The 27,650-nt window shown below is 45.9% G+C and overlaps 2 protein-coding genes across 12 annotated transcripts in view; both read right to left on the bottom strand.

The window, feature by feature from the left end:
• Positions 1-4,864: 4,864 nt before the first annotated feature.
• On the bottom strand, positions 4,865-9,493 carry CNTF (ciliary neurotrophic factor). Of its 10 annotated transcripts, none has more exons than XM_043481216.1 (4): positions 8,033-9,493; positions 5,475-6,802; positions 5,230-5,301; positions 4,865-5,177 (listed from the first exon to the last, which is right to left on the bottom strand). In XM_043481216.1, exons 1-2 carry the CDS (start codon positions 8,144-8,146, stop codon positions 6,317-6,319), a joined length of 600 nt encoding a protein of 199 aa, XP_043337151.1. In that variant the 5' UTR covers positions 8,147-9,493; the 3' UTR covers positions 4,865-5,177; positions 5,230-5,301; positions 5,475-6,316. The 10 variants fall into 10 exon arrangements, with proteins under 10 accessions (XP_043337151.1, XP_043337153.1, XP_043337156.1 ...); XM_043481218.1 differs by having other exon boundaries at positions 5,549-6,802; XM_043481221.1 differs by having other exon boundaries at positions 4,865-5,301; positions 5,475-5,744; positions 6,015-6,802.
• Positions 9,494-9,862: 369 nt separating this feature from the next.
• ZFP91 (ZFP91 zinc finger protein, atypical E3 ubiquitin ligase) overlaps positions 9,863-27,650 on the bottom strand; it is a 35,735-nt gene continuing 17,947 nt past the window's right edge. Inside the window, exons 3-11 of one of the 2 annotated variants that reach the window (XM_043481213.1) lie at positions 19,909-20,118; positions 19,619-19,655; positions 19,130-19,234; positions 18,467-18,601; positions 17,767-17,817; positions 17,256-17,334; positions 16,251-16,365; positions 13,830-13,929; positions 9,863-13,581 (exon numbers count right to left, since the gene is read on the bottom strand). In XM_043481213.1, coding sequence (XP_043337148.1) covers positions 13,071-13,581; positions 13,830-13,929; positions 16,251-16,365; positions 17,256-17,334; positions 17,767-17,817; positions 18,467-18,601; positions 19,130-19,234; positions 19,619-19,655; positions 19,909-20,118 — 1,343 coding nt within the window. In that variant the 3' untranslated portion in view covers positions 9,863-13,070. The remainder of the gene's footprint in view (positions 13,582-13,829; positions 13,930-16,250; positions 16,366-17,255; positions 17,335-17,766; positions 17,818-18,466; positions 18,602-19,129; positions 19,235-19,618; positions 19,656-19,908; positions 20,119-27,650) is intronic. The other variant, XM_043481214.1, reaches the window with a different exon arrangement.

The following is a 27,650-nucleotide window of genomic DNA, read 5'->3' as shown; positions in this document are numbered from 1 at the left end:
GAACTCGGACAAGTTAACACTCGTTGTTTGCCCTGTTAGTGAAAGTATTTCAGGGGAGTTGTTGTTCAGTCACTAAGTCCTGTTAGACTCTTTGTGACCCCACAGACTGCAGCACGCCAGGCTCCTCTGTCCACCACTGTCTCCCGGAGTTTTCTCAAATTCATGTCCATTGAGTCAGTGATGCCACTGAACCATCTCATCCTCTGCCACCCCCTTCTCCTTTTGCCTTCGGTCTTTCCCAGCATCAGGGGCTTCAAAAGAGTCAATGACATAAAATAGCGTAGAGATGTCTAACGGTAAGTCAATGCAGCATTCCCTTTCATATGACTTTGAACATGTGGATAAAAATGCAGAATCTCCTGGGCGTGTTTTAATAGTTTCCATTGTGTATTTTCCTCAACTTAGTTTCTGCCTAAGGTTTCTTCTGTTGCATGTAAAACTGGATAAAAGGAAATCTCCCTCAGCTGCAGGCAAGCTGGTAAACGTAGGGGAAATCTACCTTTTTGAGGCTGCCTGGCCGGCTGTGCCCCGGGGCCTGGCATCAAAGAGCTTTACCCAGCACGCTCGAGTGAGCCTGGCCCTGGCTGGAGGGATTACGTTTCATCCCGTGTTGAAATCACTTGAAATTCCCCTTGCTCATCCAGATACAGAAATAAAAGCAGCAACTCGTGGTCTTGCTGAGGCAAAATCTTTTTTGTTAGCCAAACCCTTATTCTTTCATTTTTGCATCCATCTGCCAAAATAGACTGATCAAAATAGGATATTTTAAGAACCGCATGCGTGTGGATTTTCATATCTCACACCCCACATGTATTTCATCAAAATATCAAATTATATTTTTATCGTTTTTATCTGTAGACCTTAGAATTCTATAGAAGCTTCTAATGAAATGATGACTTTTTTTTTTATCATTTTCATTTTTAAAAAATATTTATTTGGCGTGCCAGGTGTTAGGTGTGGCACACGGGATCTTTGGCCTTCACTGTGGCACACAGATGCTTTAGTTGCAGCATGTGGGATCTAATTCTAGGACCGGGGGTCAAAGCCAGGCCCCCTGAGCTTGGAGCTTGGACTCAGCCACTGGACCACCAGGGAAGTCCCTCATTTTCACCTTTTAAATGTACTGCCATTTGGACGGCTGATTCTTGGGTCTGAGGCTTGAAGCTGAGGCAGGATGAGAGGCAGGAGGCCAAAGCATCCTTTTTTCAATGCCCTGGCCGGAACACTCACGCAGACACACACAGATTCATCAGTTGGAGTGACATCCACGTCTTTCTTTTCCCCCCTTTTTCTCTCCACCAATCCCTTTCTCATCCCCCTGCTTCCTGCACTTCTATTTTACCCAAAAGAAAGAGAAGGCGTCCAGCGACGTCAAGAGCTGAGGGTTCACAGACAGAAATTCTTCTAAACGACTGTTCAGCTGTTTACCGGTCCTGTCCCTCTTTGACCAGCGGTCACAATGATGAGTCATCCATCGGGCTTGAATCCACAGCCGCCTGAAACAACTGTGAGTCCAGGGCTGTGACCTCACACTTTCCATTTGTATTAAAACTCTCACTTCCTTCAAACCTGACTGTCTTAACGTCAATTTTCTTCCAGGCGTGGACTTTCAGTTTGTGCTCATTTTCGAGTCTTCTTCCAAATCACCTTCGGAAATCAATGCATGAAGAATTTTCCAACTCTCATCCATGCAGTTCCTGGACAGGTTCAGGAATCTGTCCTCACAGAGAGGACTGCTCCACGGTGGTGTTTGTTTATTTCTGCTGCGCTGGGTCCTCACTGCGGGGCGAAGGCTTCTCTGGCTGTGGAACGCAGGCTTGGGTGTCAGGCAGCACGTGGGATCCTAATTCCCTGACCAGGGATCGAACCCATGTCCCCTGCGTTGGAAGGTAGATTCTTTACCACTGGACCATCAAGGGAGTCCCAGTTCTCTTTACAAAATAGGAGTTCGGGGCTGGGAACTACATTTGTACCTTTTCAGACCTTATTAAGCCTGGTGTTCTGTGAGAACCTAGAGGGGTGGGCTGGGGGGGGGTGTTCAGGAGGGAGGGGATGTCCGCATGCCTGTGGCTGACTCATGCTGACGTATGGCAGAGCCAACTCAACGCTGCAGAGCAATTACCCTCCAATTAAAAGTAAATTTAAAAGAGACCTTACTATATGTAGCATTATATACATGTATTGGAGAAGGCACGGGCACCCCACCCCAGTACTCTTGCCTGGAAAATCCCATGGACGGAGGAGCCTGGTGGGCTGCAGTCCATGGGGTCTCGAAGAGTCAGACAGGACTGAGCGACTTCACTTTCACTTTTCACTTTCATGCACTGGAGAAGGAAATGGCAACCCACTCCAGTGTTCTTGCCTGGAGAATCCCAGGGACGGGGGAGCCTGGTGGGCTGCCGTCTATGGGGTCACACAGAGTCGGACACGACTGAAGCGACTTAGCAGCGGCAGCAGCATATAAATGTATGGAATACTGTCAGTCCCTTACTTAGTCTGTTTCATCTATTTCAGATAAGCATGATGCAATGTCTATGCATTCAGATCCACACGTTTATGTCTTTGTTATTATGCACAAGTGCTCGTTTCCCCTTTATCCTTTTCTAAGAAGTCTGTCCACATTTCTCTTGAGGCATATTGCAAGTTTCCTGCAGTAGAAAGCGGCACACAGCTCCTAGCATGCTGCCGCGGAATGCCCTCAGAAGACACGCAACTTTTGTGACCTGATCTTTCTACCTCCTCTCATCCAGTAGTTAGTACTTACACTTTTCCTGGACCCGCTGCCACTTCAAATGTGCGTCTGGTAGATAAAAATTCCTTCAGGTGTGACTCAGCAGAGCTGAAGCCATGTTCCACTGGCGTCTGAAACTCCTACACGTCTGCCCTGCCACGGCCGCTCAATATGAACACACAGCAGGGACGTACGTCCCTGGGGGTCCGCTGGCTAAGACTCCTCGCTCCCGATACAGGGGGCCCAGGTTCGATCCCTGGTCGGGGAACGAGATTCCGTAGGCCCCACCTAAAGATCCTGCATGCCACCACGAAGACCAGAGATCCTGGGCACCGCAGAAGACCCAAAGAAGCCAGAAAAATAAATACACTAAAAATTGCACAGGGACGTCCCTCTGAGTCCAGTGGTTAGAACTCTGCCTTCCGATGCGGGGAGCAAGGGTTCCGTCCCTGGCTGGGGAGCTAAGTAAGAGCCCGCATGCCTCCTGGCCAAACTAACCGAAACTTAAAACAGAAGCAATATTGTAACAAATTCAATTAAGGTTTTAAAAATGCCCCCCCACCCCCCCCACCCACACACACACACACAAAATCTTTTCTAAAAAAATTGTAATGATTGGGGGCCTTAAAGGTGTAATCAGTACTTCTCACAAAGAAATGTCAGTCAGATCATTCTTCATTAAACCAAAAGAGCCTAATACACTGTACAGATAAGTCTAAGCACTTCATATTCATAAGCAAGTATTTTATCAAAGTACTGCTCTTAAGCAGAAGAAGGAAAAGGAAAACAAGGAAAAGCTTGAATGAAATACTCCTCTATGCATTCACTGCAAAGTGATACATGCCATGACCAACGTTACAAACACAGCAATAAACTTCCAGTGGTGACCGGACCCAACTGTGTGTTGTCGCCTCATTTTCTTCGAGTAAGGCCACTCGTCCCTGGTTCTTCTCAAGGTTTTTCTGTTCCTCATCCCGCCCCTGAGACACGCTGGACCCCTGCCTCCTCGGGAAGCCTTTCTGCCCGCCCCTGCCTGTCTTCAGCCGCGTGCCCCTTACACGCAGCTCAGACTGCAGTCCAGTCCCGGTCTGACGGAGCCTGGCCCGAGCGCTGTGCACCCTGAGGTCGCGGGGCGCGGGACGCAGACCCATCAGGCAGCCGGGCCTGGCTGACTCGGGGTCCTTTAGGAAGAAAAGAAGGCTCAAGTGAGCAAACCGAAGTGATCTGAGCCCCCAACCCTGCGCGCGCATCCATTGGCACCGTGAAGCGAATGACGCCCCGGGAACTTCTGATGCCCCTGCCCCGCTAGCTCATAAGCCGGCCTGAGTGACCTTTCCCTGTAACGCCCGCCTTTAGTTGGTGCCTTTCAGAGTTCCTCCCAAGAACATTAGGCGCAGAGCCGTGCCCTTTACTGAGACGTAGGAAGGCCGCGCTGCGTGGCTTCAGAAGCTCTGCATGCCCACGGGGAACGGAGCGGGCCTCACGCCCTCCGCGTGACTGAGGCCAGAGGGCGGCTGGTGCAGGATTTGGACTTTTTCACCCGAGCAGCGCCCTACGCGCCGCTCCGGGAGGTCTGGGCTGCGGGCCTGTCGCTCACTGCGGTGCGGAGTGCAGCGGGCTGAGGCAACCTGGTGGGCGCTGTGCCCAGGCCCGCACTCCAGGGCATCAGCGGGCACCTGAAGGCGCAGCGCATGCCCGCACAGCGCCAGCTTCCAGAAGCGGGCGGGCCGCGCCGAGGCTCTCCACGGCTCGCTTCCTTCCAAGTTCCGGCAGCAAGTGCTAGCGCCGCCTCCACGCCCTCAGGACACAGTTGGGGGCTCTTTTCTCAGCCCCGGGGATAGAGTACCCGGACGCACTTCCCAACCCTCGGGGGCAAAGAGGAGCCGTGACAGAGGCCCGTAACCAGGCGTCTAAAGTGCAGGGCACACAGGCTTTAAGATGCGAAACGCCTGGGTCCAAATTCAGGGTGCCATCTGCTAGGCGGGTAACCCTGAACAAGTTGTACCCATTTCTGCGAGCCTGTCTTCTCATCTGCCAAATGGAAATACCACCGCTTCCCTCAGCAGCATGTGGGAAATCATGATTCCCATAAACCCCTGGCAGGGCGCTTCAGTACAGTAGATACTCAACACATGTTAATCACGATCTTTATTATCTGAGAGTTTGAACTGGCGAGAGTCCATGATTTTTAACTCACTATTTCAGTCTTCTCAGAAGAGTCATCCACGACTGGTGTTAAAAAGTCTATTTATCTGTGAGGCTGTGACACGCCTGCAGAGGCTGTTGAGTGGGTAGGAGAGATGAGAGCACTGCACTGGGGGGCCTTGCTCCTGCCCGCGTCCCTTTATTGCGCGCGCGCACACACGTGCGTGCACACACACCCCCCAATAAACCTGTATGTCCATCATTCCTTTATGGCACATGCACACACACACCCAGAATAAACCTGTATGTCCATCATTCCTTTATGGCACACACCCACGCCCCCCAGAATAAACCTGTATGTCCATCATTCCTTTATGGCACACATGCGTGCACACACACACACACACACGCCCCCCAGAATAAACCTGTATGTCCATCATTCCTTTATCACCGGCGCGCACACCCATCGCCCCTAATAACCTGTATGTCCATCATTCCTATGACACATGCGTGCCACACACACACCACCCCCAAAACTGTATTCATCATCCTTTAGCAGCGCCGCGCACACTACACACACGTCGCCCCCCGAATAAACCTGTATGTCCATCATTCCTTTATGGCATGCTTGCGGGCACACACACGTGCGTGCACACACACCCCAGAATAAACCTGTATGTCCATCATTCCTTTATGGTACGCGCACACACACGCACACACCCCACAATAAATCTGTATGCCCATCATTCCCTTATGGCATGCGCACACACTCACATGCACTCACCCCAGAATAAACCTGTATGTCCATCATTCCTTTATGGCACGCGCGCACACACGCATACACACACGCACGCACCCCAGAATAAACCTGTATGTCCATCATTCCTTTATGGCATGCTTGCGGGCACACACACGTGCGTGCACACACACCCCAGAATAAACCTGTATGTCCATCATTCCTTTATGGTACGCGCACACACACGCACACACCCCACAATAAATCTGTATGCCCATCATTCCCTTATGGCATGCGCACACACTCACATGCACTCACCCCAGAATAAACCTGTATGTCCATCATTCCTTTATGGCACGCGCGCACACACGCATACACACACGCACGCACCCCAGAATAAACCTGTATGTCCATCCTTCCCTTATGGCATGCGCACACACTCACACGCATGCACCCCAGAATAAAGCTGTATGCCCATCTGTCCGTATCTCCAACCCTGTGAAAATGCCTGTGGTTTTAGAGGTTTTCAAAACCAAGACTGGGGAACCGAGGCCTCGGAGAACAGAGTCTATTCCGTCAGGAGAGAAAGCGAGGGAGAGGGAGCGGGAGCGTAACCACTACATTTTCCTGGGGAACCGAGGCCTCGGAGAACAACAGTCTTTCCGTCAGGAGAGAAAGCGAGCGGGAGGGAGCGGGAGCGTACGCTACGTCCTCCTGCCCCTGGCGGCAGAATGGCCCCCGCGTGCGGGGACCCCACTTTGTCGAGAGATGGCCCGCAGGTCATGCACGGACCTCACCGTCCACTGAGAGAGCTCTCGCAGCACCTTCAGGCCCCACAGCTTCTTCTCAAAGAGCCCGGCCTCCCCGGCGAGAGGGGGCGGCCCGCCGGCCTCGCTGGGGGGCACCCGGTGCTCCAGCAGCGCCATCAGCTCTTCCAGCTGGTACGCGAAGGCCGCCACCTGGAGGAGGACGGTGTGTATGGCCTGGTGGAAGTCGTCTTCCGCTGGGGTGAAGTGCGCCCGCTGGTCTTCCAGCAGCCGGGCCAACATCCCGTGGAAGGCGCGGTAGGCCTGGAGGTTCTCCTGCAGCCGCTCCGCCTCGGTCAGCTCGCTCCATCTGCTGGAGCTGGCCGTCGGCACACCTTCCAGGGCGTCCAGGTTCACGTTCCCGCTCAGCCCCTGGTGCTTCATCTGGCCGAGGATACAGAGAAACGTCACCGCTTCCGCAGTCACGCCACCGTCCCCACTTCACCTCTAAGCGCAGTCTACTCACTTCCCTGGCCAAGGGTCCAGACTGTAAAGAAAATATTCTAGAAGAGGACTTCTTCCTCTGGGATCCGTGGCTGGCGTTAGGAAGACCCTATTCTCCCGGAATTTATACACACCGCTTGGACTATCTGTTCACTTTTCTTGCGAGAATCTGCAGCTTTTGCTAGGTTCCAAAGGCTGAAAGCCACTGCCTGGTCCAGAATAGTTTTTCCTGCCCACCTGACACTCTCTGCTGGCACCTAGAATTTTACAGTCATACTGGAGTTTAAGTATTTTAAATATACCTAAAGACACTGGCCATCCCTAAGCAGCTCTACAACACAGCCTTGACGGAATTGTTCTAACGGCCCTCTCCACTGCCCACTCTCACTGGCGAGGACTTATTAGAAGTCAATAGCTATATATATATATATTTAATTTGTATTTGAAAGTCTGATTTCTGAACGCTGGGGCTTTAGGAAGATAAACCAGCCCTCCAAGAACCTAAATTCAGAACTTTCCACGGGAGCCTGCAGTGTTCCCACAGCAGGCCCTAGGTAAAGACTGACAGGAATCCTCCTACAGAAACATACCTAACTCCATGGTTAGCTCCTTAAGAATCGGACACTTGCCCAGTTCCCCAGGGATTCTTCCAGGAGACTTTTTTTTTTTATAAGTGACCTTTCTATTTAGACACACAAACAGTTCTGACTGTATAGGGTCCTAATACTATAATAGGAAAAACTGGTTGGTTTATGCTGCTCTTCACCCAGTTCTATACACCTCACTCAGACTTTTGTTTATGTAGTTAAAAAGGTCAGAACAACATATATATATGAAGAACCAAACTTGGGAGGGCTCATGGTTCATCTACTCTGCCAGAATTGAGACAGATATTCAAACTAGGAACAGCCTCCAAAACATACAGACAATTCTACCTAGAACCCCAAGTACGGCTTCCTTATTTAAAGAACATGTTTCCTAAATAGCGTATAGAAAAAAAGGTCTTAGGACTTTTCTTTAGGGAAAGGGCCATGTCAAACGACAGGTGCCCAGTGTATAAAATGACTGCACAATTAGGGCTTTTGAACCGGTAAGAGGGCAGAAATATGACGGTGAAGGGTGGGGTCAGAAGAGAAGTGAAAATAGACACCAGCAAGGTCGGCAACTTACGTAAGAGTCCACCAGAGCAGTCAGGTCTGAACGGATCTTCCGTGCTAGCCAGATGGAGCGGCTACACAGGTCCCGGCGGCGAGGGGGGAGCAGTGAATGCTCCGCAGAAGCCATCCCCTAACTCAGCGGCCGGGCCCAGCAAGCGGGGGAGCTGGGTCTGTCTACACTGGTCCCAGTCAGAAATGTGCCTCTCAGGCCAAACGCACTGGGCATCTCTCTCCTAACGGGACTGTGCACCCCCACCCCCAGCCTGACTCAGAGGTGGCGGCGAATTCCTGGCTGTGGATTTTTGCGCCTGTGGAATCAAAGGCCCCTTTTCAATCAGCTTTTTGTCCTGCAGCGTCTGCCTCCATCCCTCTCCTCCTCTGTGCCTTGGGTACTTGTTTGCACGCCATTGTTTTGCTTTTGCACTTAGCAACAAGGTCGCTGTCACACTCTCTCTCAGGACGCCCCTGCCTAACGCAACCTATCTCACACACACGTACCATCGGTTCCTCTTGCTACCACCCGCCCTGTGCTCCCCGGGCCCTTCTCTCTCGTCTCTGGCCTGGTACACAATAATACTGTTATTATTCCTGATACGGCTGCCATTCGTTAAGCATCTACCCTGGGCCAGACACTGTTAACTGCTTCAAAGCCTTTATTTGATCTTTAGAATAATTCTACAAGATAAATAGTTTTCTTCAATTTGTATATGAAATGCAGGCTTAAAGAAGTTACTTAATGTGCACAAAACCCAGTAACTAGGTTCAAAATTTAAATATAGGTCTTTGATTCTACAGCTGTTTCTCCCAGTGACTTTCCAATTTCATTCTTTGGGTGGGGTTCATATTCTGTTCAAGACACAAAGTTTACATGAGATAGATCCTGTAAAAAATACAGCACTTTCCCCCACTCCCACCCTTTTGCTGTGTTTGAAACTGAATTTGCACTTGATTACAAGTCAGCTAAGGGGGCATCTCTATCATCGCAATCATGGTGCCTCCCTTGTAGCTTCCAGGACGAGGCAGGGACTGTTTAGGCCTGTTCTCTTCCAAAGCGGAGGAAATGCCCAACCCTGACTTGCTGACATTTGAGGCAGCCTCACTCAAGTGACAGCAGGCTTTTCTTCTCCTTCCTTACCCCAGTGATACCAACCACACTGCTTCTTCACAAAGTAAGAGAGTGAGCCGGACTGCAAAGCAACGGCAGCATTTCAAAGTGCCTACAGCGTCGTTCGAGCGCGTGTTAACTGTAGGTTCGAGGGTGATGCCAACTGGGTTAAGAGTCGCATGTTTCATCCCCAAATGAATCAAGCAGCTCTCACTATTTTATCACAGACACCACCTGTGAACTAAAACCCATGCCCTCTCAGGGGAAAATTCCCACAAACAATGATCGAGGGACGTAGGGGTGAAGAAATGGGCGAGGGTGGCTGACACAGCAGGCCTTTAAGGAAGGCAGCAGGAGTCTATCTTTTCTTTAACTCTCTACTTTCATGGACATTGAGTTTTGTGAAGAAGCACCGATATTAAATGCTATCAGGGTTTTGTCATTATCAGAGTGAAATTAACCCCATAGCTTCCGTTACCACATTAACATGGCCACCCTTTCCAGATCGTCGAGACATGGAAAGGATTTCCAACCCTGCCAAATGATCAGAATGGCATCTCAGTGTTAGAAATCAAGAACTAAACAGTCAAAAGTTAACTGCCTGATTCTCAGCAAGTGCAAACACCAGTTTCTGCCACATAAAGCTGCTCTGAGGGCACCTGGTTTTCTGACCAAGCAGCATCCATCATTTCACCCCAGCGTAACTATAACTCAGTACAACCAAGGAAGACCAGTTGCTTCCATGAAGACAATTTTTATTTTTCTTCTTTACATTTTATTTTGGATATGCCTTAGCTAGATTAAGAGAAAACAAGGATTTGAAAAGCAGAGTATCCCTTTTATTATAATTTCTTTTTACATAACCTTTTCGACCTAGATTCAGGTAACTACCTGTCTCTCTCCCATCAAAGGAGAAGGGTCCTGCATATTACAACAGGCAAAAAAGGCTTTTAGGAAATAAAATATTTTAAATTGATTCATTACAATTTTTCAATTTTCTTGAGTACATTGGAAGGTGGGAAAAAGGCAGGAGGGAAAGATGGTGCTTCAAACAGCCTGACCATAATAACCTTAGTGAGGTTTAGTACACTCTATATTTTTTCTCCAAACAGGTTCTAAGGAGGTTCAAGTGCTCTATGTGGGTGCTTTTCCATACTTTAATGTATCTATTTTTCACTCCCAGTCATCCTGGCCAGTGTTTATCTAAATTCTCTGAAACATATTAAGTCTCAATTATGCAAAATAACCCCGGGCAACCACAGGCAAGGGGAAAGCACGCCTTGGAGAAACAACGCCTGTTTTCAGAATCCAGAACCGCCCAAGATGGAGAACGTGCTGTGGGAAGAAGGTATTAAAATGTAGCAGAACTTGATTAAGAGTAGGAAATGGAGAATGTTAAGACTGAATTCCTTAGAAGGACAGTGATGTAGATATCTGAGGAGCAGAAAGTTAAAGGGAAGAGAAACTGGTGACAGTTTACTTAAAACACCTCTTTCCTTTGCTGGCATCCCTTTCTCAAAAGGGGGGGAAAAAAAAACTAAATCCATGAAAAATACCTGAAAATTCACCGCAATCTGCTACAATAATTTATTGAAGCAAATTACAGGCAAATGGTAGCTATGAAGAGTGAAAAGGGGAGCTTGAAATCATGAGGACTGATGAGTTGCTTTTGGTGGGGAGGAGTGTGATAAAGGGAAGAAAATATTTTCCCTCTGTCTTCAAGTTTTCTTTTAAAAATGCAGCTTGCTTTTGTGTAGGTGGCTAAAACATTCGATGGCTAACTGCTGCAAATAAACGTGACACTGACAAGAAGTGTCGGGTATGGACGCCTGCTAGTGAACCAACGGACTTATACGGGAAAAGAACTTCGTTGTAGGCCCATCCGATTAATCTTATAGTAGTCCCACATCTACTCAACACACCAACGTCAACTCCAAGTCCTCAGTGTGGCCAGGAAAGCACATTCCGTATTCCTCCCATCCTCACTCCTCTCTCTGCCCCGCCCTGCAGGCGACGGCTAAGCCTCCACAGGGAACACAAACCTAAGACTCTCACTGCAGACTGCCCCCCGGCATTCCAACACTCACACCAGTGGGTGGAGAGCCAGCCTCTTTCAGAGATGACATTTTGTTACCCTTCTTTTTTTGGGGGGGGGGGGAATGAGAGAGAAAACTGATAAACTTTGTAGTTTTAGTGTTTGTGAAAAACAAGCTGTTCCTTATTCTGTTCTCAGCAAAGCTCCATTCTTTCTAACAGCTGTTACACATCTCTAACAATGAACAGGGCAAGCCTTTAATTCCAGTTTCTGAGGTATGTAGGATAGAAACTGCCCTTCCGGTTCTCTAAAAATGAGCCAAAGTAGGTTTTTAGTCTTCTGAAAGTTATGAAGTTGAACAAAACTGTCACTCTCCCATGGACAGCAGTAAGCAATCCAGCCCATGAAAATCCCTACCTCAAGGGCAATGGTAATTCCTGGAATTTCAGGTGAAAGCCAAAGCACTGTACAGGTTATTAACTGTGCTGAAGACTGTCTTCTTCTGAAGTGTTATTACAAGGGAAGCAGAACAGAACGATTTCCTTTGACTTAAAACCGTCTGACTCAGACGATTCCTTCTCTGACGGCAGTGCTCTTCACCAGCTGGGAGCTGGGACGAACCCATGATGAAACAAAGCAAAGACAGAGGGGCCAGAGCTGGGCTACAGAGGGTACGTACAGAGAAATGACGGGGACAAAAAAGCAAATGAAGAATTCTCAAGAGAAAACCTTGCATCTGTAGTTCAGACCCTGAATAACCTCCTTCACCCCCTCAAAATTCCTGAACCTCGATGCTCTGCAAGCTCAAACAGTGCTAGTTACCACACCCCCACCGTCCTTCCCTGAAGAGGCTTCCAGAAAAGCACTGTAGTGATTCTGTTAGTGCTGAGGACCAGCTTTTTGGAAAGGCCACTGGAGCGCTATGATTTCAGGGGCTGGCTGTGCTTCTTCAACCCTCTATCTTGCCTTCTACAAGTACCTCTTATGCAAAGGACCCCACGTCAGAATAATGTAATCTTGCCCAGCCCCACAAAATATAGCAACAAAGACAAAAAAAAAAAAAAAAAAAATCCGACTTTCCGTTAATAAATAAGGAATCTCAGGTTCCACAACACAAAAACACACATGTTCAAAGTGCAAATTCTGTCACCAGTCTGGGGCTTCTCACCGATAGAGCCCTGTCTACGGTCAGAGGCCACGCGGCTGGCGGCCCCTCCTGGCTGGGAGCCTGCTTGCAAACGAGTGAGCACCACTGAAAACCTTACGGAGGAGCTGGGGGCGGGCGAGGAAGGCGGAGCAGGTCAAGAGGAGGGAGGTGGTCCCCACGCAGCCTGCCTGCCTTCCTTCACCCGGAGGGAGTGGAGGGAGAGCGGGTGAGAGATGTGTGCTGTTTTAACAGCTCACGCTGCTCAGGGGCCCTAAAGTGCCAAGTCAAGCTGCCAGCCTCCGGAGATGAGAAGTATGTGATCCTTGGAAGATACATGTGCTGCAAGGGTAGAAGCCAGAACCACGGGGCAGCGGGAAAGCAGAAGGGGTTGAGAGGATATCAGTGTATTATTAAGAGTTAAAAGCTGATCCAGAGCACATCGAAGTAACAGGGTGAAAGGGGCAGGGGGTCTGCTGATGAGCAGGAAGTCTGCTTGGTTGAAAATGAGTTTAAAAAGAACCCTTCCTTTAAGAGCTGCTGCAGCGGCTTCTTTGTCGAGCTTTCTGGGAAAGGCAACGTCAATTTTATAAAGGGGACGACAGAGGGAGAAGAGGGGATGTGTGTGTGTGTGTGTGCTGTGACCCAATGGAAAGAGCAGGCCCTTCAGTTATTTCACTAGATTTTTAAATGCTTTAAATTTTTTTTGTCCTTTTTGTCTTTTAAATACAAAGTCTGAGCCGTCCCAGCGCCCGGTCCGCCCCTGGCTACGGCCCCGCAGAGTCCGAGTCCTCGATCAGGACCTCTGCGGTAGCACCAAGGATGTCCGAGTTCATGACCAGCCCGTCCGCGCCCGCGCCGCCCCCGCCGCCCACGAAGAGCTTGCCGTCGGCCACCAGGCTCACCCGCTCGGGCCCGCCGCAGAAGGCCTTGGACACGCCCTCGGCTTCCAGCAGCAGGCAGTCCCCGGGGGCGGGGGCGCCCAGGGGCCCGGGCAGCAGCGGCAGGCCCTGGCCGGCGGCGGGCGGGCCCAGGGCCTCGGGGCCGGCGCCCAGCATGTCTGTGCTGGTGATGAGCGCGCCAGCGTTGGCGGCCAGGGCCTCGGCGATCAGCACCTCGGGGTGGCTCTTGGCCTTGTGCGCCACCACGCTGTCCTTCTTCTCAAACTTCTTGCCGCAGATGTTGCAGGAAAACTGGTAGAAGGAGTCTGCGTCGTGTTTCTTCATGTGCCAGTTAAGGGACGCCTTTTGCCGACAAGTGAATCCACAGATCTCGCATCTAAGGAGAGGGAGAAAGGAAACAGCTGATCAAAGACAGAGAGGAAGCGCCCTCTCACCCAGGGTCAGGGTCGCATTACAGACAACTCAGTCATCAAATCAGGTCCCTGGGCGCTAGCCCCGCCAGTCACGCCCGCCCTCACACTGCGGAAAAGCCACGCGCCGCGGGCTGGAGCCCCAAGAGAGGCACTGGGCCTCCAGTGGGGCGCGGGCCCGCCTCTCCCGGGTGCCCCAGGAACGAGCACTCACTGGAGCGGCTTCTCGCCGGTGTGAATCATCCGATGCACTGCCAGGTTGTGGGAACTCTTGAAGGCTCGAGCACAATATTCACAGATATAATCTCTTTGATCTAAGAAAAATATGTGATTAGTTGGTGTTCCATTTAGATCCCTCTTAAGTATTTTTTCCTAGCTTACAAAAAGCAAGCAGATAATCAGGCAGGTGAATTTAGAGTAAAAGCAATGTAGAATATAAGCACTCTGGATAACCGAAACTTAAAAATAAACAGCACAAGGGAATTCCCCGGCAGTCCAGTGGTTTAGGACTCCACAGTTTATTGGCCAAGAGCAGTTCCTGGTGGAGCAACTAAAATCCCGCACAGACTGCAGAGCACACCCAGAAAAGCAAAGTGTCATTTTAATCTTTTGTTTTTCAGTCTAGTCATTAACGTAAGAACCTGTTTACATTAACAAAAATAAAAAACACAGCTAGAGAGAAATATGAGAACTGGAATCCTAATCTCAGTTTTACCAGTAAGTCAGATGCAGGATAAATTGCTTAGCAAGTAAACAATTATATTTCTCATAGCTTTTATTCTTAAAACAGCTTTTTCTCAGATTGTGAAAGCTGAACGGTTACATACAAAGAAGCTGGCATTCAACCAACAACATTAAAACAAGAATGTGACGTCACCTAAAGAAAACTGATCCATATACAAAGTGGTACTCCCATCTTGTTTCAGGTTTCAAAAAAAAAAGTTACCCAAGATAAACAATTTAAACTTCTCTCAAAAAGCCCTACAGGGCAAAGGAGCCCTGGACTTATTTTCTTCTTCACCAACTGGACCAACAGATGCTCAATGTATACTTGATGAACAAATGGCCACTACACTCTTCGTATGCCTTTCACTTAAAATGACTAGAAACACAGTGAAAACACAAGAGGCAAACAACATCCATGTAATCCTACCCTCCATCCCAAACAGTTCTAAAAGCAAGTGTGGGAGAAGAGCCATGTCTCTCCCACCTGAATGCACGGCAGCAGCTAGGGGCCCTAGGAGACTCGGAGGCAAACGCAGGTCTAGGCGGGGCCTGAGACGCGCCACCTCTAGCGGGGAGCTCACGACGCCAGGCCTGTCCGTCTGCATTCCTCATGAACAGTACGGTCTGAAAGGCACACTCCTAACCCAGGGAGAAGGCTTACCATCTCTCAGGTCTGGGCCACATTCCCAGCTCCATGGGAGCATGACGGACACATGTGGAGCGTTTCACATACTTACAGAAATTATATTTTCAAAGGACGTCAATTCACACTTATTTGGAAAAGTAAAACTCTCTAACACTGACATCATAAAATTCTATTAACTAAATACAAGTATTTGGAATGGACTTAATTTCTAAAGCACTGTTTGTCATAGTTGGCTTATAAAATCTACCTAAAGTAGTCTAAACTGGTTGTCAGAAACTATATTCTAGAGAATGAGGCAGTGTAATAGGGAGAAGCAGCAGAGAAATGGCAGCTCCTGTAGAGAAACAGTGCAAACGGCACGCTCACTGAAGAGACCCAGCGGAATGCAGACTGCAGCCTTGGAGTGAGCAGAGCTCAGGCTGAAGCCCAGGGCTGAGGCTGCGAGGCGCCCGGCTCTGAGCAGGACTCGGCACGTGACCATCACGGCGTTCCGCCGGGTAACGGTGCAGCGTCACTGGTGTCCTCACTGACCCTGCCCAGCCCAACCCGTCCCCATGAGCTGCACTGCACCAAACTGTCAAGCGGCTGAAAATGAACGCTGTCTGAACTCACTTGATAACAGGTACCACAAAGGCATTCAATCTCTCTTTTCCAGTCAACAGCTCCTACGGTAGAGGTCATGTGCGTGCACAGTCTCCTCATGACCCCACAGGCTGTAGTCTGCCAGGATCCTCTGTCTGTGAGATTTTCCAAGCAAGAACACTGCAATGGGCTGCCAGTGCCTGCTCCAGCGGATCCCCCTGACCCAGATATTGAGCCCGTGCCTCCTGCGCCTCCCGTGCTGAGCCACCTGGGAAGCCCCACAGGTTACATGCGGGCTCGCCAGCTCGCCTCTGTGACTCCAACAGCAGCGGAAGTCTCGGGAGACTTTTAGCAGGCAATATAAACTGTGAGCAAGCCTCCTTACCATCAAGGCTTCCTCTACACACTCCTCATCTCGTCCAGGTAGTTACTACAAGTATCCATCTAATTCAAGCAGAATTAGAAATCACCCCCAAAATTATTATTGTTTTATGCTGAAAACTAGCTGAATAACCACTGCCAAGTTACCTAATGTTGCTCAGCCTCTGGTTTCTTGGCTATAAAACAAAGAGTACTATAAACAAACTTGGTATAATGGATGGATAGTTTAGAAAAGAACAGTTACCAAATTACACACTTAACAGTGCATTTAGCTACTTGATAAACATTTTAAGAAAGTACCTGTATGATGTTTGGCATGTCGAAGAAGTTGCTTCTGGAGCCTGAAGAGTCGTCCACAGGACGGATGGGGACAGACATATTTCTTCTTCAGCAAATGCTGGTATTTAATGTGGTGCTAAAGCAATAAAACAAAGTGAAGACATAAAAATGACGGCTTCCAGAAAGCTAAGCTCATTCCTCTGCAAAGTCAAAGTACTGAAGGAAACCAAACCCCCTGTATGTCAACAGGGAGCACCGTCATAACTGCTTAACCTCCTGGCCCTGTCGCTCGCGAGCAGTGTGATCCTGGGAGACACACTTCAACACTGCGAGCTTCAGTTCTCACCTGTAACACGGAGATGACGCCAACTGTGTCAGACTGTTGTGGGGATAGAGATCGTGTATTATACAGCGCTTAGTGAAGCAAATGGTACATGACCAAAGAATCATAGCCATCATTATTATAACAGAACCAGAATCAGGGCGGAAGGCCTGAGTCGCATGTTATACTTGCTGCTAAAGATCAAACACTTCTTAAGCTTTAGTAATTAATATTTCATGTCTTCTGCCAGACCTAAAAACAAGCTGTATCCTTTCTCAATTAAAAAAAAAAAAAATCTACTCACTTAAAAACCTCAGACTAAAAATTTATTCAAAATAGTAATCAAGAAATCATAGGTTTTAGTTGTTAACCTTATTATTTAATAATCGCTAAAAACAAAACCTTTTTAACTGTGACTTGGTGTGTTATCACACAATCATCTATTATATCAGATGCATTCACACCATGAGAAACACTGGAATATCCCAAGATTCCAAGGAAACATTTACGTTCAGGTTCTTAATCACTTAAAACAACAAGAGCCCAACTGAAGTAATTTGATGTTTAATAAATGACTGTCGTTGACATTACATATGTAACAATGGATCCTACACCAGGTCACAAACTAGAAAGTTTCAGTGAGCACGAGAACTAGTGACGGGACGCGCCCGCGAGCCCGCCTCCTCCGGAACAGCCCCACCAACCTGCAGGTAGCGTGGGTGAGCAAGGACGGTCCCGCAGCCTTCCATCTCACAGCGGACGTACTGGATGGGGGGCTTCTTCCTAGTAACAACACGGAAGAGAAAAGTCAGCAACAGCAGGGAGGCAGTATGCACACTGGCCTTTAACTCCAACTGCACCACAGGGAAGAGCTATTCTATAGTATGAAGAATTAAAATCTTTTTTACTAGTTTATGGCTTGCACAGAATTTGTTAGAAATAACCAGAAACTGCCAAATGTTTAGTTTTTTTAAAAGAGCACAAAATAAACCAGTAATCCCCCAAAGGCAAAGAAGTGTTAAATTTTTTAGAAATTTTAAGATCCTGCAATGGAAATTAAAACATAGTAGCTCTGCATCAAGGACACCAATGGAGCTCCTCTTGTGAAACTCTTAACTCGTCATTCCCGCAGGATAATCATAAGGGCTTAAGGTATAAGTGAAGGGCCCACCACCAGAAAGCAAGCACAACCCTGCAGGGCTATAAATTACTCACCTCCTTTTGGGTAATCGTGGGCTTTTGTCATCTTTTCGCCTTCTTCCTCTCCTGTAATTAAAGAACAAAGTTACTGTCCACACAGTCCAGACTGAAGCTTATACGGTAAAGATTAACTGAGGACGTACACTCAAGACCAAAAAGCTGGTGGCAGAAACGACGGGTAACCCAGAATACATAAAGCCAAAGACAAATCCGGCAAAACCACAGATTTCACTCTGAAGCAACTTTACTTATAAATAAGACCGCACCACAAGTTAACTGAAAAAGTAGAAGAAATTAGTCTATTATCTAAAAGCCCTAAGACTATAAAGGATACATTCTCCTTGTAACAGAGACAAAAGCCTACACACTTAAAAAAAGCTCTCTCCGCAACAGGAACTAACTGCTAGGCATGAGCTTTTACCTGATCAAAGTCATTACATCATGTGCCTTATTTGCCATATTTTTTTTTGCTATCTTTACTCTCCTCTCTGTGTCCCTACAGCCACTGTCCTACCATACTCAATGGAACATCTTTAAGGACTGCTGTGAATGAAACTTTTCAAGCTTTTGAGAGAAGTCTTTCCAATCAAACTGTCAGCTGCTGGAGACAACAATATATACCTGTCAACATCTCTCCTCACACTCCTACCCTTTTCTCCACTAGTGACTTGAAAATCTGTTAAGCTTCCATTTCCGGTAGTAACTGCCTACTCACTTCCTAGGAGGCTCCTCGTCGTCCCTAATTTCATTCTCTTCTTCTTTCACCTCCACCTCGACTTCCACTTTTATTTCTTTCTTCTCTTTCTCTTCTTTCACCTTCCCTGATTTTCTCCGTGGCTTTGGGGTTTCCCTGAAAATACAAACACATTTCAACATTGGTATCCAGCAAAGGACCTTTTCAAGAACACCTGTGACAGAAGGGTAAAGCCTGGAATTATCACTGATTTATTATAAAATTATGCTCCTCAGTATATGAAATGTCGTTTCCAGCCACTATTCGTCATATGGACAGTAACCATACACATATTAAAAGCCAATGAGATGAACCCCAGCCCCAAGCTAACAAAGCCTTAGAATCAAATCTCACTATAGATGTAAAGAAAAACAAAAGTAAAAAAATTCTAAGTATTCAGGCAACTCATGACATCTTAAAACAGGCAGATGTCATAATAATTTGGATTATGAGCAACACAAAGTTCTATAAATAGAAGAGCGTGCTGTAGCAGGGAGCAATAGGATAATGCTAGGTTTGTAAAACAAGTGCAAAATTACTCCTTTAAAAATTAAGTCCATATCCATTAGTTTGGCAACAAGGTGAAATAAAAGCATGCCAAAATGTTTTCCTAACTTAGTTTTCACCAACAAACCCGAGACATGCCTTTCTAAGTGGGGTTTGTAGGTCTCATCTCTTGGATCATCTTTGAACGGTATTTCTTCTTCACTGATCAACATCTCTTCTTCCTCCTCCTCTTCCTCATCACTGCTGGAAAGAAGCCAACAGAGATTAGAAATCCCAGCTGTTATAAATCATATCTGACTGATTTTATTCAGCAATTTACCTAGACGCAGCCAAAGGTTCACAGCATTATCTAGGATCTTCATTCTCTAATAATCTAACTGGACTGCAACCTAGCTGCTTTCCCCCAAAGAATAACAACTGGAACTAAACACACAAAAATCCTAGCCATGCTCTAATTTCATTAAATAAAGGCAAGGCAAAGATGGCTCAGTGACACTAAGAGTTAAAAAACAACTGACTCAAGTATTTCAAGTAGAAAACCTCTGAGTCATGTGATCTGACTGACTGGTCTTCATCCCCTTTACATCCCCAAGGGTTTAAACTATGAAATATTGCAAGGTTTCTTACCTAATGCCACCTGGAGACTGATGCTCTTCTGTAGCATCTAGAAAAGGTATGAAACAGAACTTTTGGTATGAAGGTAGAGATATTTTCTCTCTGCAGCCAAGAGACTCAAACCAAAATACAGTTTAGGGTCATTACACAAATGGAGAATTCTCCATAAACTATCAAAAAGGATCCTTCCTGTAACACCACATGTGACCCTAAAAGTCAGGCTGTTCTGGTAAATGTTCAACATTACACAAAAATCAATAGGCAACTGGTGGTTAAATGATCAGACTCTACTGGCACTGTACCATAATCGAGCTGGTCTGTATTTGGCTCTGACTTGCAGATGAGCTGCAGTGAACCAGTCTTGGACCGAGAGCTGCGGGTGTTCTCTGCTTCGCGATGCCGAGAGACGGACGTGCGGCTGCTGCCGCGCCAGCCCCGACTCGGCCGAGCTGCTGCGGCAGGAGCTTCCTGAGCGAGGGCAGACTCTTCCTCCTCTTTCTCTTCCTTGGGATCTAGAGGAAAACACAAACCATTCTTTTAGAGTTTACAGTTGACCAATAATCATCTCTGTGTATCTCTCCAGATAATATCCACCCCTACCACCCGGGGACAGAATTTTACTGATATAATAGAAGCAAGATGAGGGGAAAATCTGATAAAAACTTATCCTTACTGTAGTAAGTCTAAAGAAACAGCTTTGAAGGTTGGAAAGCAGCAATTTTATATTTATAGTTTACATATATACTAAAAAATGAAATGCTAAGAGAAATATACCTAAGATCTAACCTTTTATTCTCTGTTAGATCTAAGACAGAAGAGAGTGGTCCCCAAAAGATGACCATTCCTACAGAGGCATGAGCCAGAAAGAAACATACGCTCTGGACAATTTAACAACTGGGCAAGGCTGCGAGTGAGAGCAAGTCCACTGCTCTGGGACTAAAACACATCTACTCAATTTTACTTAGTATATTAAAAGTGAGTCTATTTGACCATGGAAGATCCTTTCAATAATCTCAGACTGGAAAAGTCCTTTCTAAGAACAGCACAGGATTTCAGGTCTTAAAACTAATACATCCAACTGTATAAACCAAAAAAGTTTTTGGCATGCCAGATTCCGCTATAAACAAAGTCTAACAGCCTAACAGAAAGACAGCAACTCAATAAAAACGGTTTTCAAACGTGTGAACATAATGTGTGAACAAACAAAAACAATAACAAAGCTCAATCCACTCATAACAAGAGAGACTCCAATGAAACCGACAGTGCCATAGTAGTGTTCCCTTAGAATAGTGGCAACAATCCAAATGTCTGCCAACACACTGTACTGGCAAGGTTGTGGGAAAACAGGAACTCTGGACAGAGATTAACAGTGTGTGCATCAGTAAAACCTTTCTATAATGGACAATTTGGCAATATCTATCAAAATTTTAAGTACATATTCAGTTCAGTCGCTCAGTTGTCTCTGACTCTTTGCAACCCCATGGACTGCAGCATGCCAGGCCTCCCTGTCCATCACCAACTGCCGGAGTCCAGCCAAATCCATGTCCATTGTGTCGGTGATGTCATCCAACCATCTCATCCTCTGTTGGCCCCTTCTCCTCCTGCCCTCAATCTTTCCCAGCATCAGGGTCTTTTCACATGAGTCAGCTCTTCACATCAGGTGGCCAAAGTATTGGAGTTTCAGCTTCAACATCAGTCCCTTCAATGAACACGCAGCACTAATCTTTAGGATGGACTGGTTGGATCTCCTTGCGGTCCACGGGACTCTCAAGAGTCTTCTCCAACACCACGGTTTAAAAGCATCAGTTCTTTGCCGCTCAACTTTCTTTATAGTCCAACTCTCACATCCATACATGACTACTGGATAAACCACAGCCTTGACTAGACGGACCTTTGTTGACAAAGTAATCTCTCTGCTTTTTAATATGCTAAGTTGGTCATTACTTTGCTTCTAAGGAGTCTTTTCATTTCATGGCTGCAATCACCATCTACAGTGATTTTGGAGCCCAGAAAAAGTCAGCCACTGTTTCCCCATCTATTTGCCATGAAGTAATGGGACTGGATGCCATTATCTTAGTCTTCTGAATGTTGAGCTTTAAGCCAACTTTTTCACTCTCTTCTTTCACTTTGATCAAGAGGCTCTTTAGTTGTTCTTCACTTTCTGCCATAAGAGTGGTGTCATCTCCATATCTGAGGTTACTGATATTTCTCCCGGCAATCTTGATTCCAGCTTGTGCTTCCTCCAGCCCAGCGTTTCTCATGATGTACTCTGCATATAAGTTAAATAAGCAGGGTGACAATATACAGCCTTGACATACTCCTTTTCCTATTTGGAACCAATCTGTTGTTCCATGTCCAGTTCTAACCATTGCTTCCTGACCTGTATACAGGTTTCTCAAGAGGCAGGTCAGGTGGTCTGGTATTCCCATCTCTTTCAGAATTTTCCAGTTTATTATGATCCACACGGTCAAAGGCTTTGGCATAGTCTTTTTCACCTTAAATTCAGCTACTAGGAATTTATCCTACAAAACTAAGATCACACTTATAAAACCCACATCCATAAAATGTTATATATGTGTGTATACACATAGTGTAAGTCTACCTATCTACATATCAATCTATATATATCACAACACTTCTGTACAGATTATAAGAAACATAAATACTGGCCCCACTTCAAAGTATCTACCCTCTGAAAGAAACTGGCACACAGAGGTTCACTATGGCCCATGTTTAAAATACTTTAAAAATGGAAACGACGTAACTTTCCATATTTAGGGGAAAGTGTTTATTTAAAAAGATAGGAGAAATTAGCTTCCTTTACTGCAGAACAAGGTGATGACTGGGAGTTGTTCTGGTTTTAACTACACTGGTTTGAAAGTTTTAATGAGACCACATCAAAGTAATGAAATAAAATTCATTTGAAACGCAGAGATGAATAGCAGTGGGAACTTCAACTTGTTCAAGATCACAAAATTATCTAAGTAGATCTCAAATTAAAAATCCTGTCTTGGGCTAGTAATCAAGGACTTTTACCTCTAGGTGACCATTGCTTTTAAGAAAACTTCTTCAAAGGGAGAAACTCAACACCCTTTATAAAGTACTGCAACATTAAATAATAAAGGGAAAATTATTTCTTTTATTCAACCTAGCTACACTAATGTGGACTTGAAACCTATTCCATAACCTCCTATACTCAATAAAGCTCTTCTCTACTTCATGATTAAAGAATGTGCCCACATCTTCTCATATCGGTGATATTATCCACGGGACAAACGCTGGCAATTTGATGAGAACTGCTTATCCTTACAAATAAAGCACAGCAGCCTGTTTTATTGAGTAACCCACACATCACCTAAAACTCTATATAGTTTTTTTAAAAAAACATGGTCAGAGAGTGACAATAGCAAAAGTGTCCCCATCAGGAATGCAGACACACCACCTGCCAGAATCAGCTCTGTAAGAACTCTGTGATACAGTCACAGGTCTACAGCAGCCAAGCAAAGCCCCAAGTAAGAAACAAGTCACACAAGCCATGTGAGGAAATCTCTGTCAGACCATGAGCTGAGCACAGGCTTAAGGAAACAGCTTTAAGACAGACCACATAGGACAAAGAACATGATTTTTCAAAATATGCGCAAACAGCTAAAGGAAATCTCAAAAAAAGATAGCAATTATATAAAAGGAATCAAATTCTGGAGCTAAAAAAGTGTAATATCTGAAATGAAAAGTTCATTAGAAGATTTCATTCAACAGCAGGCTTTAGAAAGGAGACATATCAGCAAACTCAGATAGGTCAACTGTGAGCATTCACTCTGATGAACAAAGAGATGAAGAAAAAGCAACAGAGACTAAGAGCTCAGTGGGGACCATAAAACACATCACCATGCAAAGGCCCAAAGGAGAGCACAGACCAGAGCGGAAAGAGCCTGTTCAGTTCAGTCGCTCGTCATGTCCTACTACTTGTGACCCAATGGACCACAGCACGCCAGGCCTCCCTGTCCATCACCGGAGTTTACTCAAACACATCCATGGAATCAGTGATGCCATCCAACCGTCTCATCCTCTGTCGTCCTCTTCTCCTCCTGCCTTCAATCTTTCCCAGCATCAGGGTCTTTTCCGATGAGTTAGTTCTTCGCATCAGGTGGCCAAAGTACTGCAGCTTCAGCTCCAACATCAGTCCTTCCAATGAATATTCAGCACTGATTTCCCAGGATTGACTGGTTTGATCTCCTTGCAGTCCAAGGGGCTCTCAAGAGTCTTCTCCAACATCACAGTTCCAAAGCATCAATTCTTCAGCACTCAGCTTTCTTTATGGTCCAACGATCACATCCTACATGCCTACTGGAAAAACCATAGCTTTTACTGGAAAAACCATAGCTTTGACTAAATGAACCTTTGCTGACAAAGTAATGTTTCTGCTTTTTAATATGCTGTCTAGGTTTGTCACAGATTTTCTTCCAAGGAGCAAGTGTCTTTTAATCTCACGGCTGCATTCACCATCTGCAGTGATTTTGGAGCCCCAAAAAATAAAGTCTGACACTGTTTCCATTGCTTCCCCATCTATTAACCATGAACTGCTGGGACCAGATGCCATGGTCTTAGATTTTTAAACACTAAGTTTTAAGCCAGCCTTTTCACTCTCCTTTCACTTTCACCAAGAGACTCTTCAGTTCCTCTTCCCTTTCTGCCTTAAGCGCAGTGTCATCTGCATATCTGAGTTTACTGATATTTCCTGATGATCTTGATTTCCTACAATCTTGACTCCAGCTTGTGCTTCATCCAGCCCAGCGTTTCTCATGATGTACTCTGCAGAGAAGTTAAATAAGCAGGGTGACAATATACAGCCCTGAAGTACTCCTTTCCCTATTTGGAACCAGTCCATTGTTCCATGTCCAGTTCTAACTGTTGTTTCTTGACTTGCATACAGATTTCTCAGGAAGTAGGTCAGGTGGTCTGGTATTCCCATCTCTTTCCACAGTTTGGAGAAGGAAATGGCAACCCACTCCAGTATTCTTGCCTGGAAAAGTCCATGGACAGAGGAGCCTGGCAGGCTGCCGTCCGTGGGGTTACATGACTGGGCATGTGTGCACGAGGGTGGAGGAAGATGGGTTGGTAGCAATAAAGTGGTAGAACTAAAAAAAAAAAGAATTTTCCACAGTTTGTTGTGGCCCACACAGTCAGAGGCTTTGGCCTAGTCAATAAAACAGATGTTTTTCTGGAAGTCTCTTGCTTTTTCTATGATCCAACGTATGCAATCTGATCTGTTTCCTCTGCCTTTTCTAAATCCAGCTTGAGCATCTGGAAGTTCTCGGTTCACATACTGCTGAAGCCTCGCTCGGAGAATTTTGAGCATTACTTTGCTTATGTGTGAGATGAGTGCAATTGTGCAGTAGTTTGAACATTCTTTGGCATTGCACTGGAAAGGAAACTGACCTCTTCCCGTCCTGTGGCCACTGGTGAGTTTTCCAACTTTGCTGGCATATTGAGTGCAACACTTTAACAGCGTCATCTTCTAGGATTTTAAATAACTCAGCTGGAATACCATCACCTCCACTAGCTTTGTTCACAGTGATGCCTGCTTGATTTTGCATTCCAGGATGCCTGGCTCTAGGTGAGTAATCACACCATCATGGTTGTCTGGGTCATTAAGATCTTTTTTGTATCATTTTTCTGTGTATTCTTGCCACCTCTTCTTAATATCTTCTGCTTCTTTAGGTCCATACCGTTTTTGTACTTTATTGAGCCCAGCTTTGCATGAAATGTTCCCTTGGTAACTCCAATTTTATTGAAGAGATCTCTAGTGTTTCCCATTCTATTGTTTCCCTCTATTCTTTGCATTGGTCACTTAGGAAGGCTTTCTTATCTCTCCTTGGTATTCTTTGGAACTCTGCATTCAGATGGGTATATCTTTCCTTTTCTCCTTTGCCTTTTGTTTCTCTTTTTTTCCTCAGCTATTTGTAAGGTCTCCTCAGACAGCCTTTTTTGGATTTCTTTTTCTTGGGGATGGTCTTGATCACCACCTCTTGTAATTTCACAAACCTCCATCCACAGTTCTTTAGGCACTCTGTCTATCAGATCTAATCCCTTGAATCTTATTTCTCACTTCCACTGTATAACTGTAAAGGATTTGATTTAGGTCATACCTGAATGGTCTAGTGGTTTTCCCTACTTTCTTTAAGTCTGAATTTGGCAACAAGGAGTTCAAGATCTGAGCCACAGTCAGCTCCCGCTCTTGTTTTTGCTGACTGTATAGAGCTTCTCCATCTTTAGCTGCAAAGAATATAATCAATCTGATTTCAGTGTTGACCATCTGGCGATGTCCATGTGTAGAGTCTTCTCTTGTGTTGTTGCAAGAGGGTGCTTGCTATGACCAGGGCATTTTCTTGGCAAAACTTTCAGTCTTTGCCCTGCTTCATTTTATAGTCCATTGCCAAACTTGCCTGTTACTCCAGGATCTCTTGACTTCCTACTTTTGCATTCCAGTCCCCTATAACGAAAAGGACATCTTTTTGGGTGTTCGTTCTAGAAGGTCTTGTAGGTCATCACAGACCCATTCAACCTCAGCTTCTTCTGCATTACTGGTCAGACCATAGACTTGGATTACTGTGACATTGAATGGTTTGCCATGGAAACGAACAGAGATCATTGTTGTTTTTGAGATTGCAACCAAATACTGCATTTCAGACTCTTTCGTTGTCTATGATGGCTACTCTAGTTCTTCAAAGGTATTCTTGCCCACAGTAGTAGATATAATGGTCATCTAAGTTAAATTCGCCCGTTTCAGTCCATTTAAGTGCACTGATTCCTGAAATGTCGATGCTCACTCTTGCCATCTCCTGTTGACCACTTCCAATTTACCTTGATTCATGGACCTCACATTCCAGGTTCCTATGCAAAACCATTCTTTACAGCATCAGACTTGACTTCCATCACCAGTCAAATCTACAACTAGGCATTGTTTTCCCTTTGGCTCCATCTCTTCATTCTTTCTGGAGTTATTTCTCTAGTCTTCTCCAGTAACATATTGGGCACCTACCAACCAGGGCAGTCCATTTTTCAGTGTCATATTTTTTTTCCCTTTTCATACTGTTCATGGGGTTCTCAAGGTAAGAATGCTGAAGCGATTTGCCATTCCCTTCACCAGCGGACCATGTTTTGTCAGAACTCTCCACCATGACCCGTCCGTCTTAGGTGGCCCTACATGGCATGGCTCATAGTTTCATTGAGTTAGACTGATCCACATGATGAGTTTGGATAGTTTTTTGTAACTGTAGCAGAAAGAATGCTTGGAGAAATAAAGGACAAAACACCCCCAAGTCTAAAAAAAGACACAAATTCATGCAAACAAGAAGCTTTATGATCCTACTTCCAAACAATCTTACATTCACAGGTTCTCAACATCTTTTGGGAGGAAACAATCCAATCAACAGAAAATGGCTCTGCAAGTATCAGACAAAATAGACTTCAAGTCAAAAACTGCTTTAAGAACACAAGGTTAGACACTGTATACTAATAAAAGTCAATCAAAACAATGTAAGAATTATAAATCTACACATACCTAACACATGAAGTAAAAATGACAGATTTGAAGGGGAAAACATATATTACTAAAATAAGAAACTTCAATATCTTACTTTCAGTAATGGGTAAAATGACTACTCAGAAATTCAAATAGGAAATAGAGGACCTGCACAACAGTATTTAAAATAATGAAAACAGCGGGGCGGGGGGGAACTAACAGATACAAAAACAATAGAACATACAATTTTCTCAAGTACACACAGAAGATTATCCAGAAAAGACCACATATTAGGCCACTCAAGATATATAAAAAGATTGAGTGAATTCCCTGGTGGTCAGTGGTTACAACCCCAAACTTCCATTGCCGGAGGCATGGGTTCAAACCCTTGTCTGGGAACTAAGATCTGACATGCCGCCCATAGAGGTAAACAACACCCGCCTCCCAACAAATTCCACAACATATCATAAATCATGGACTGCAGCAAAAGCAGTAGTCAGAGTGACATAAATGGCTAAATTA

Source organism: Cervus canadensis, chromosome 11 (assembly GCF_019320065.1).
Source record: "Cervus canadensis isolate Bull #8, Minnesota chromosome 11, ASM1932006v1, whole genome shotgun sequence".
In the NCBI taxonomy this organism is placed as follows: domain Eukaryota; kingdom Metazoa; phylum Chordata; class Mammalia; order Artiodactyla; family Cervidae; genus Cervus; species Cervus canadensis.
This window is presented reverse-complemented; position numbering and strand designations above follow the sequence as displayed.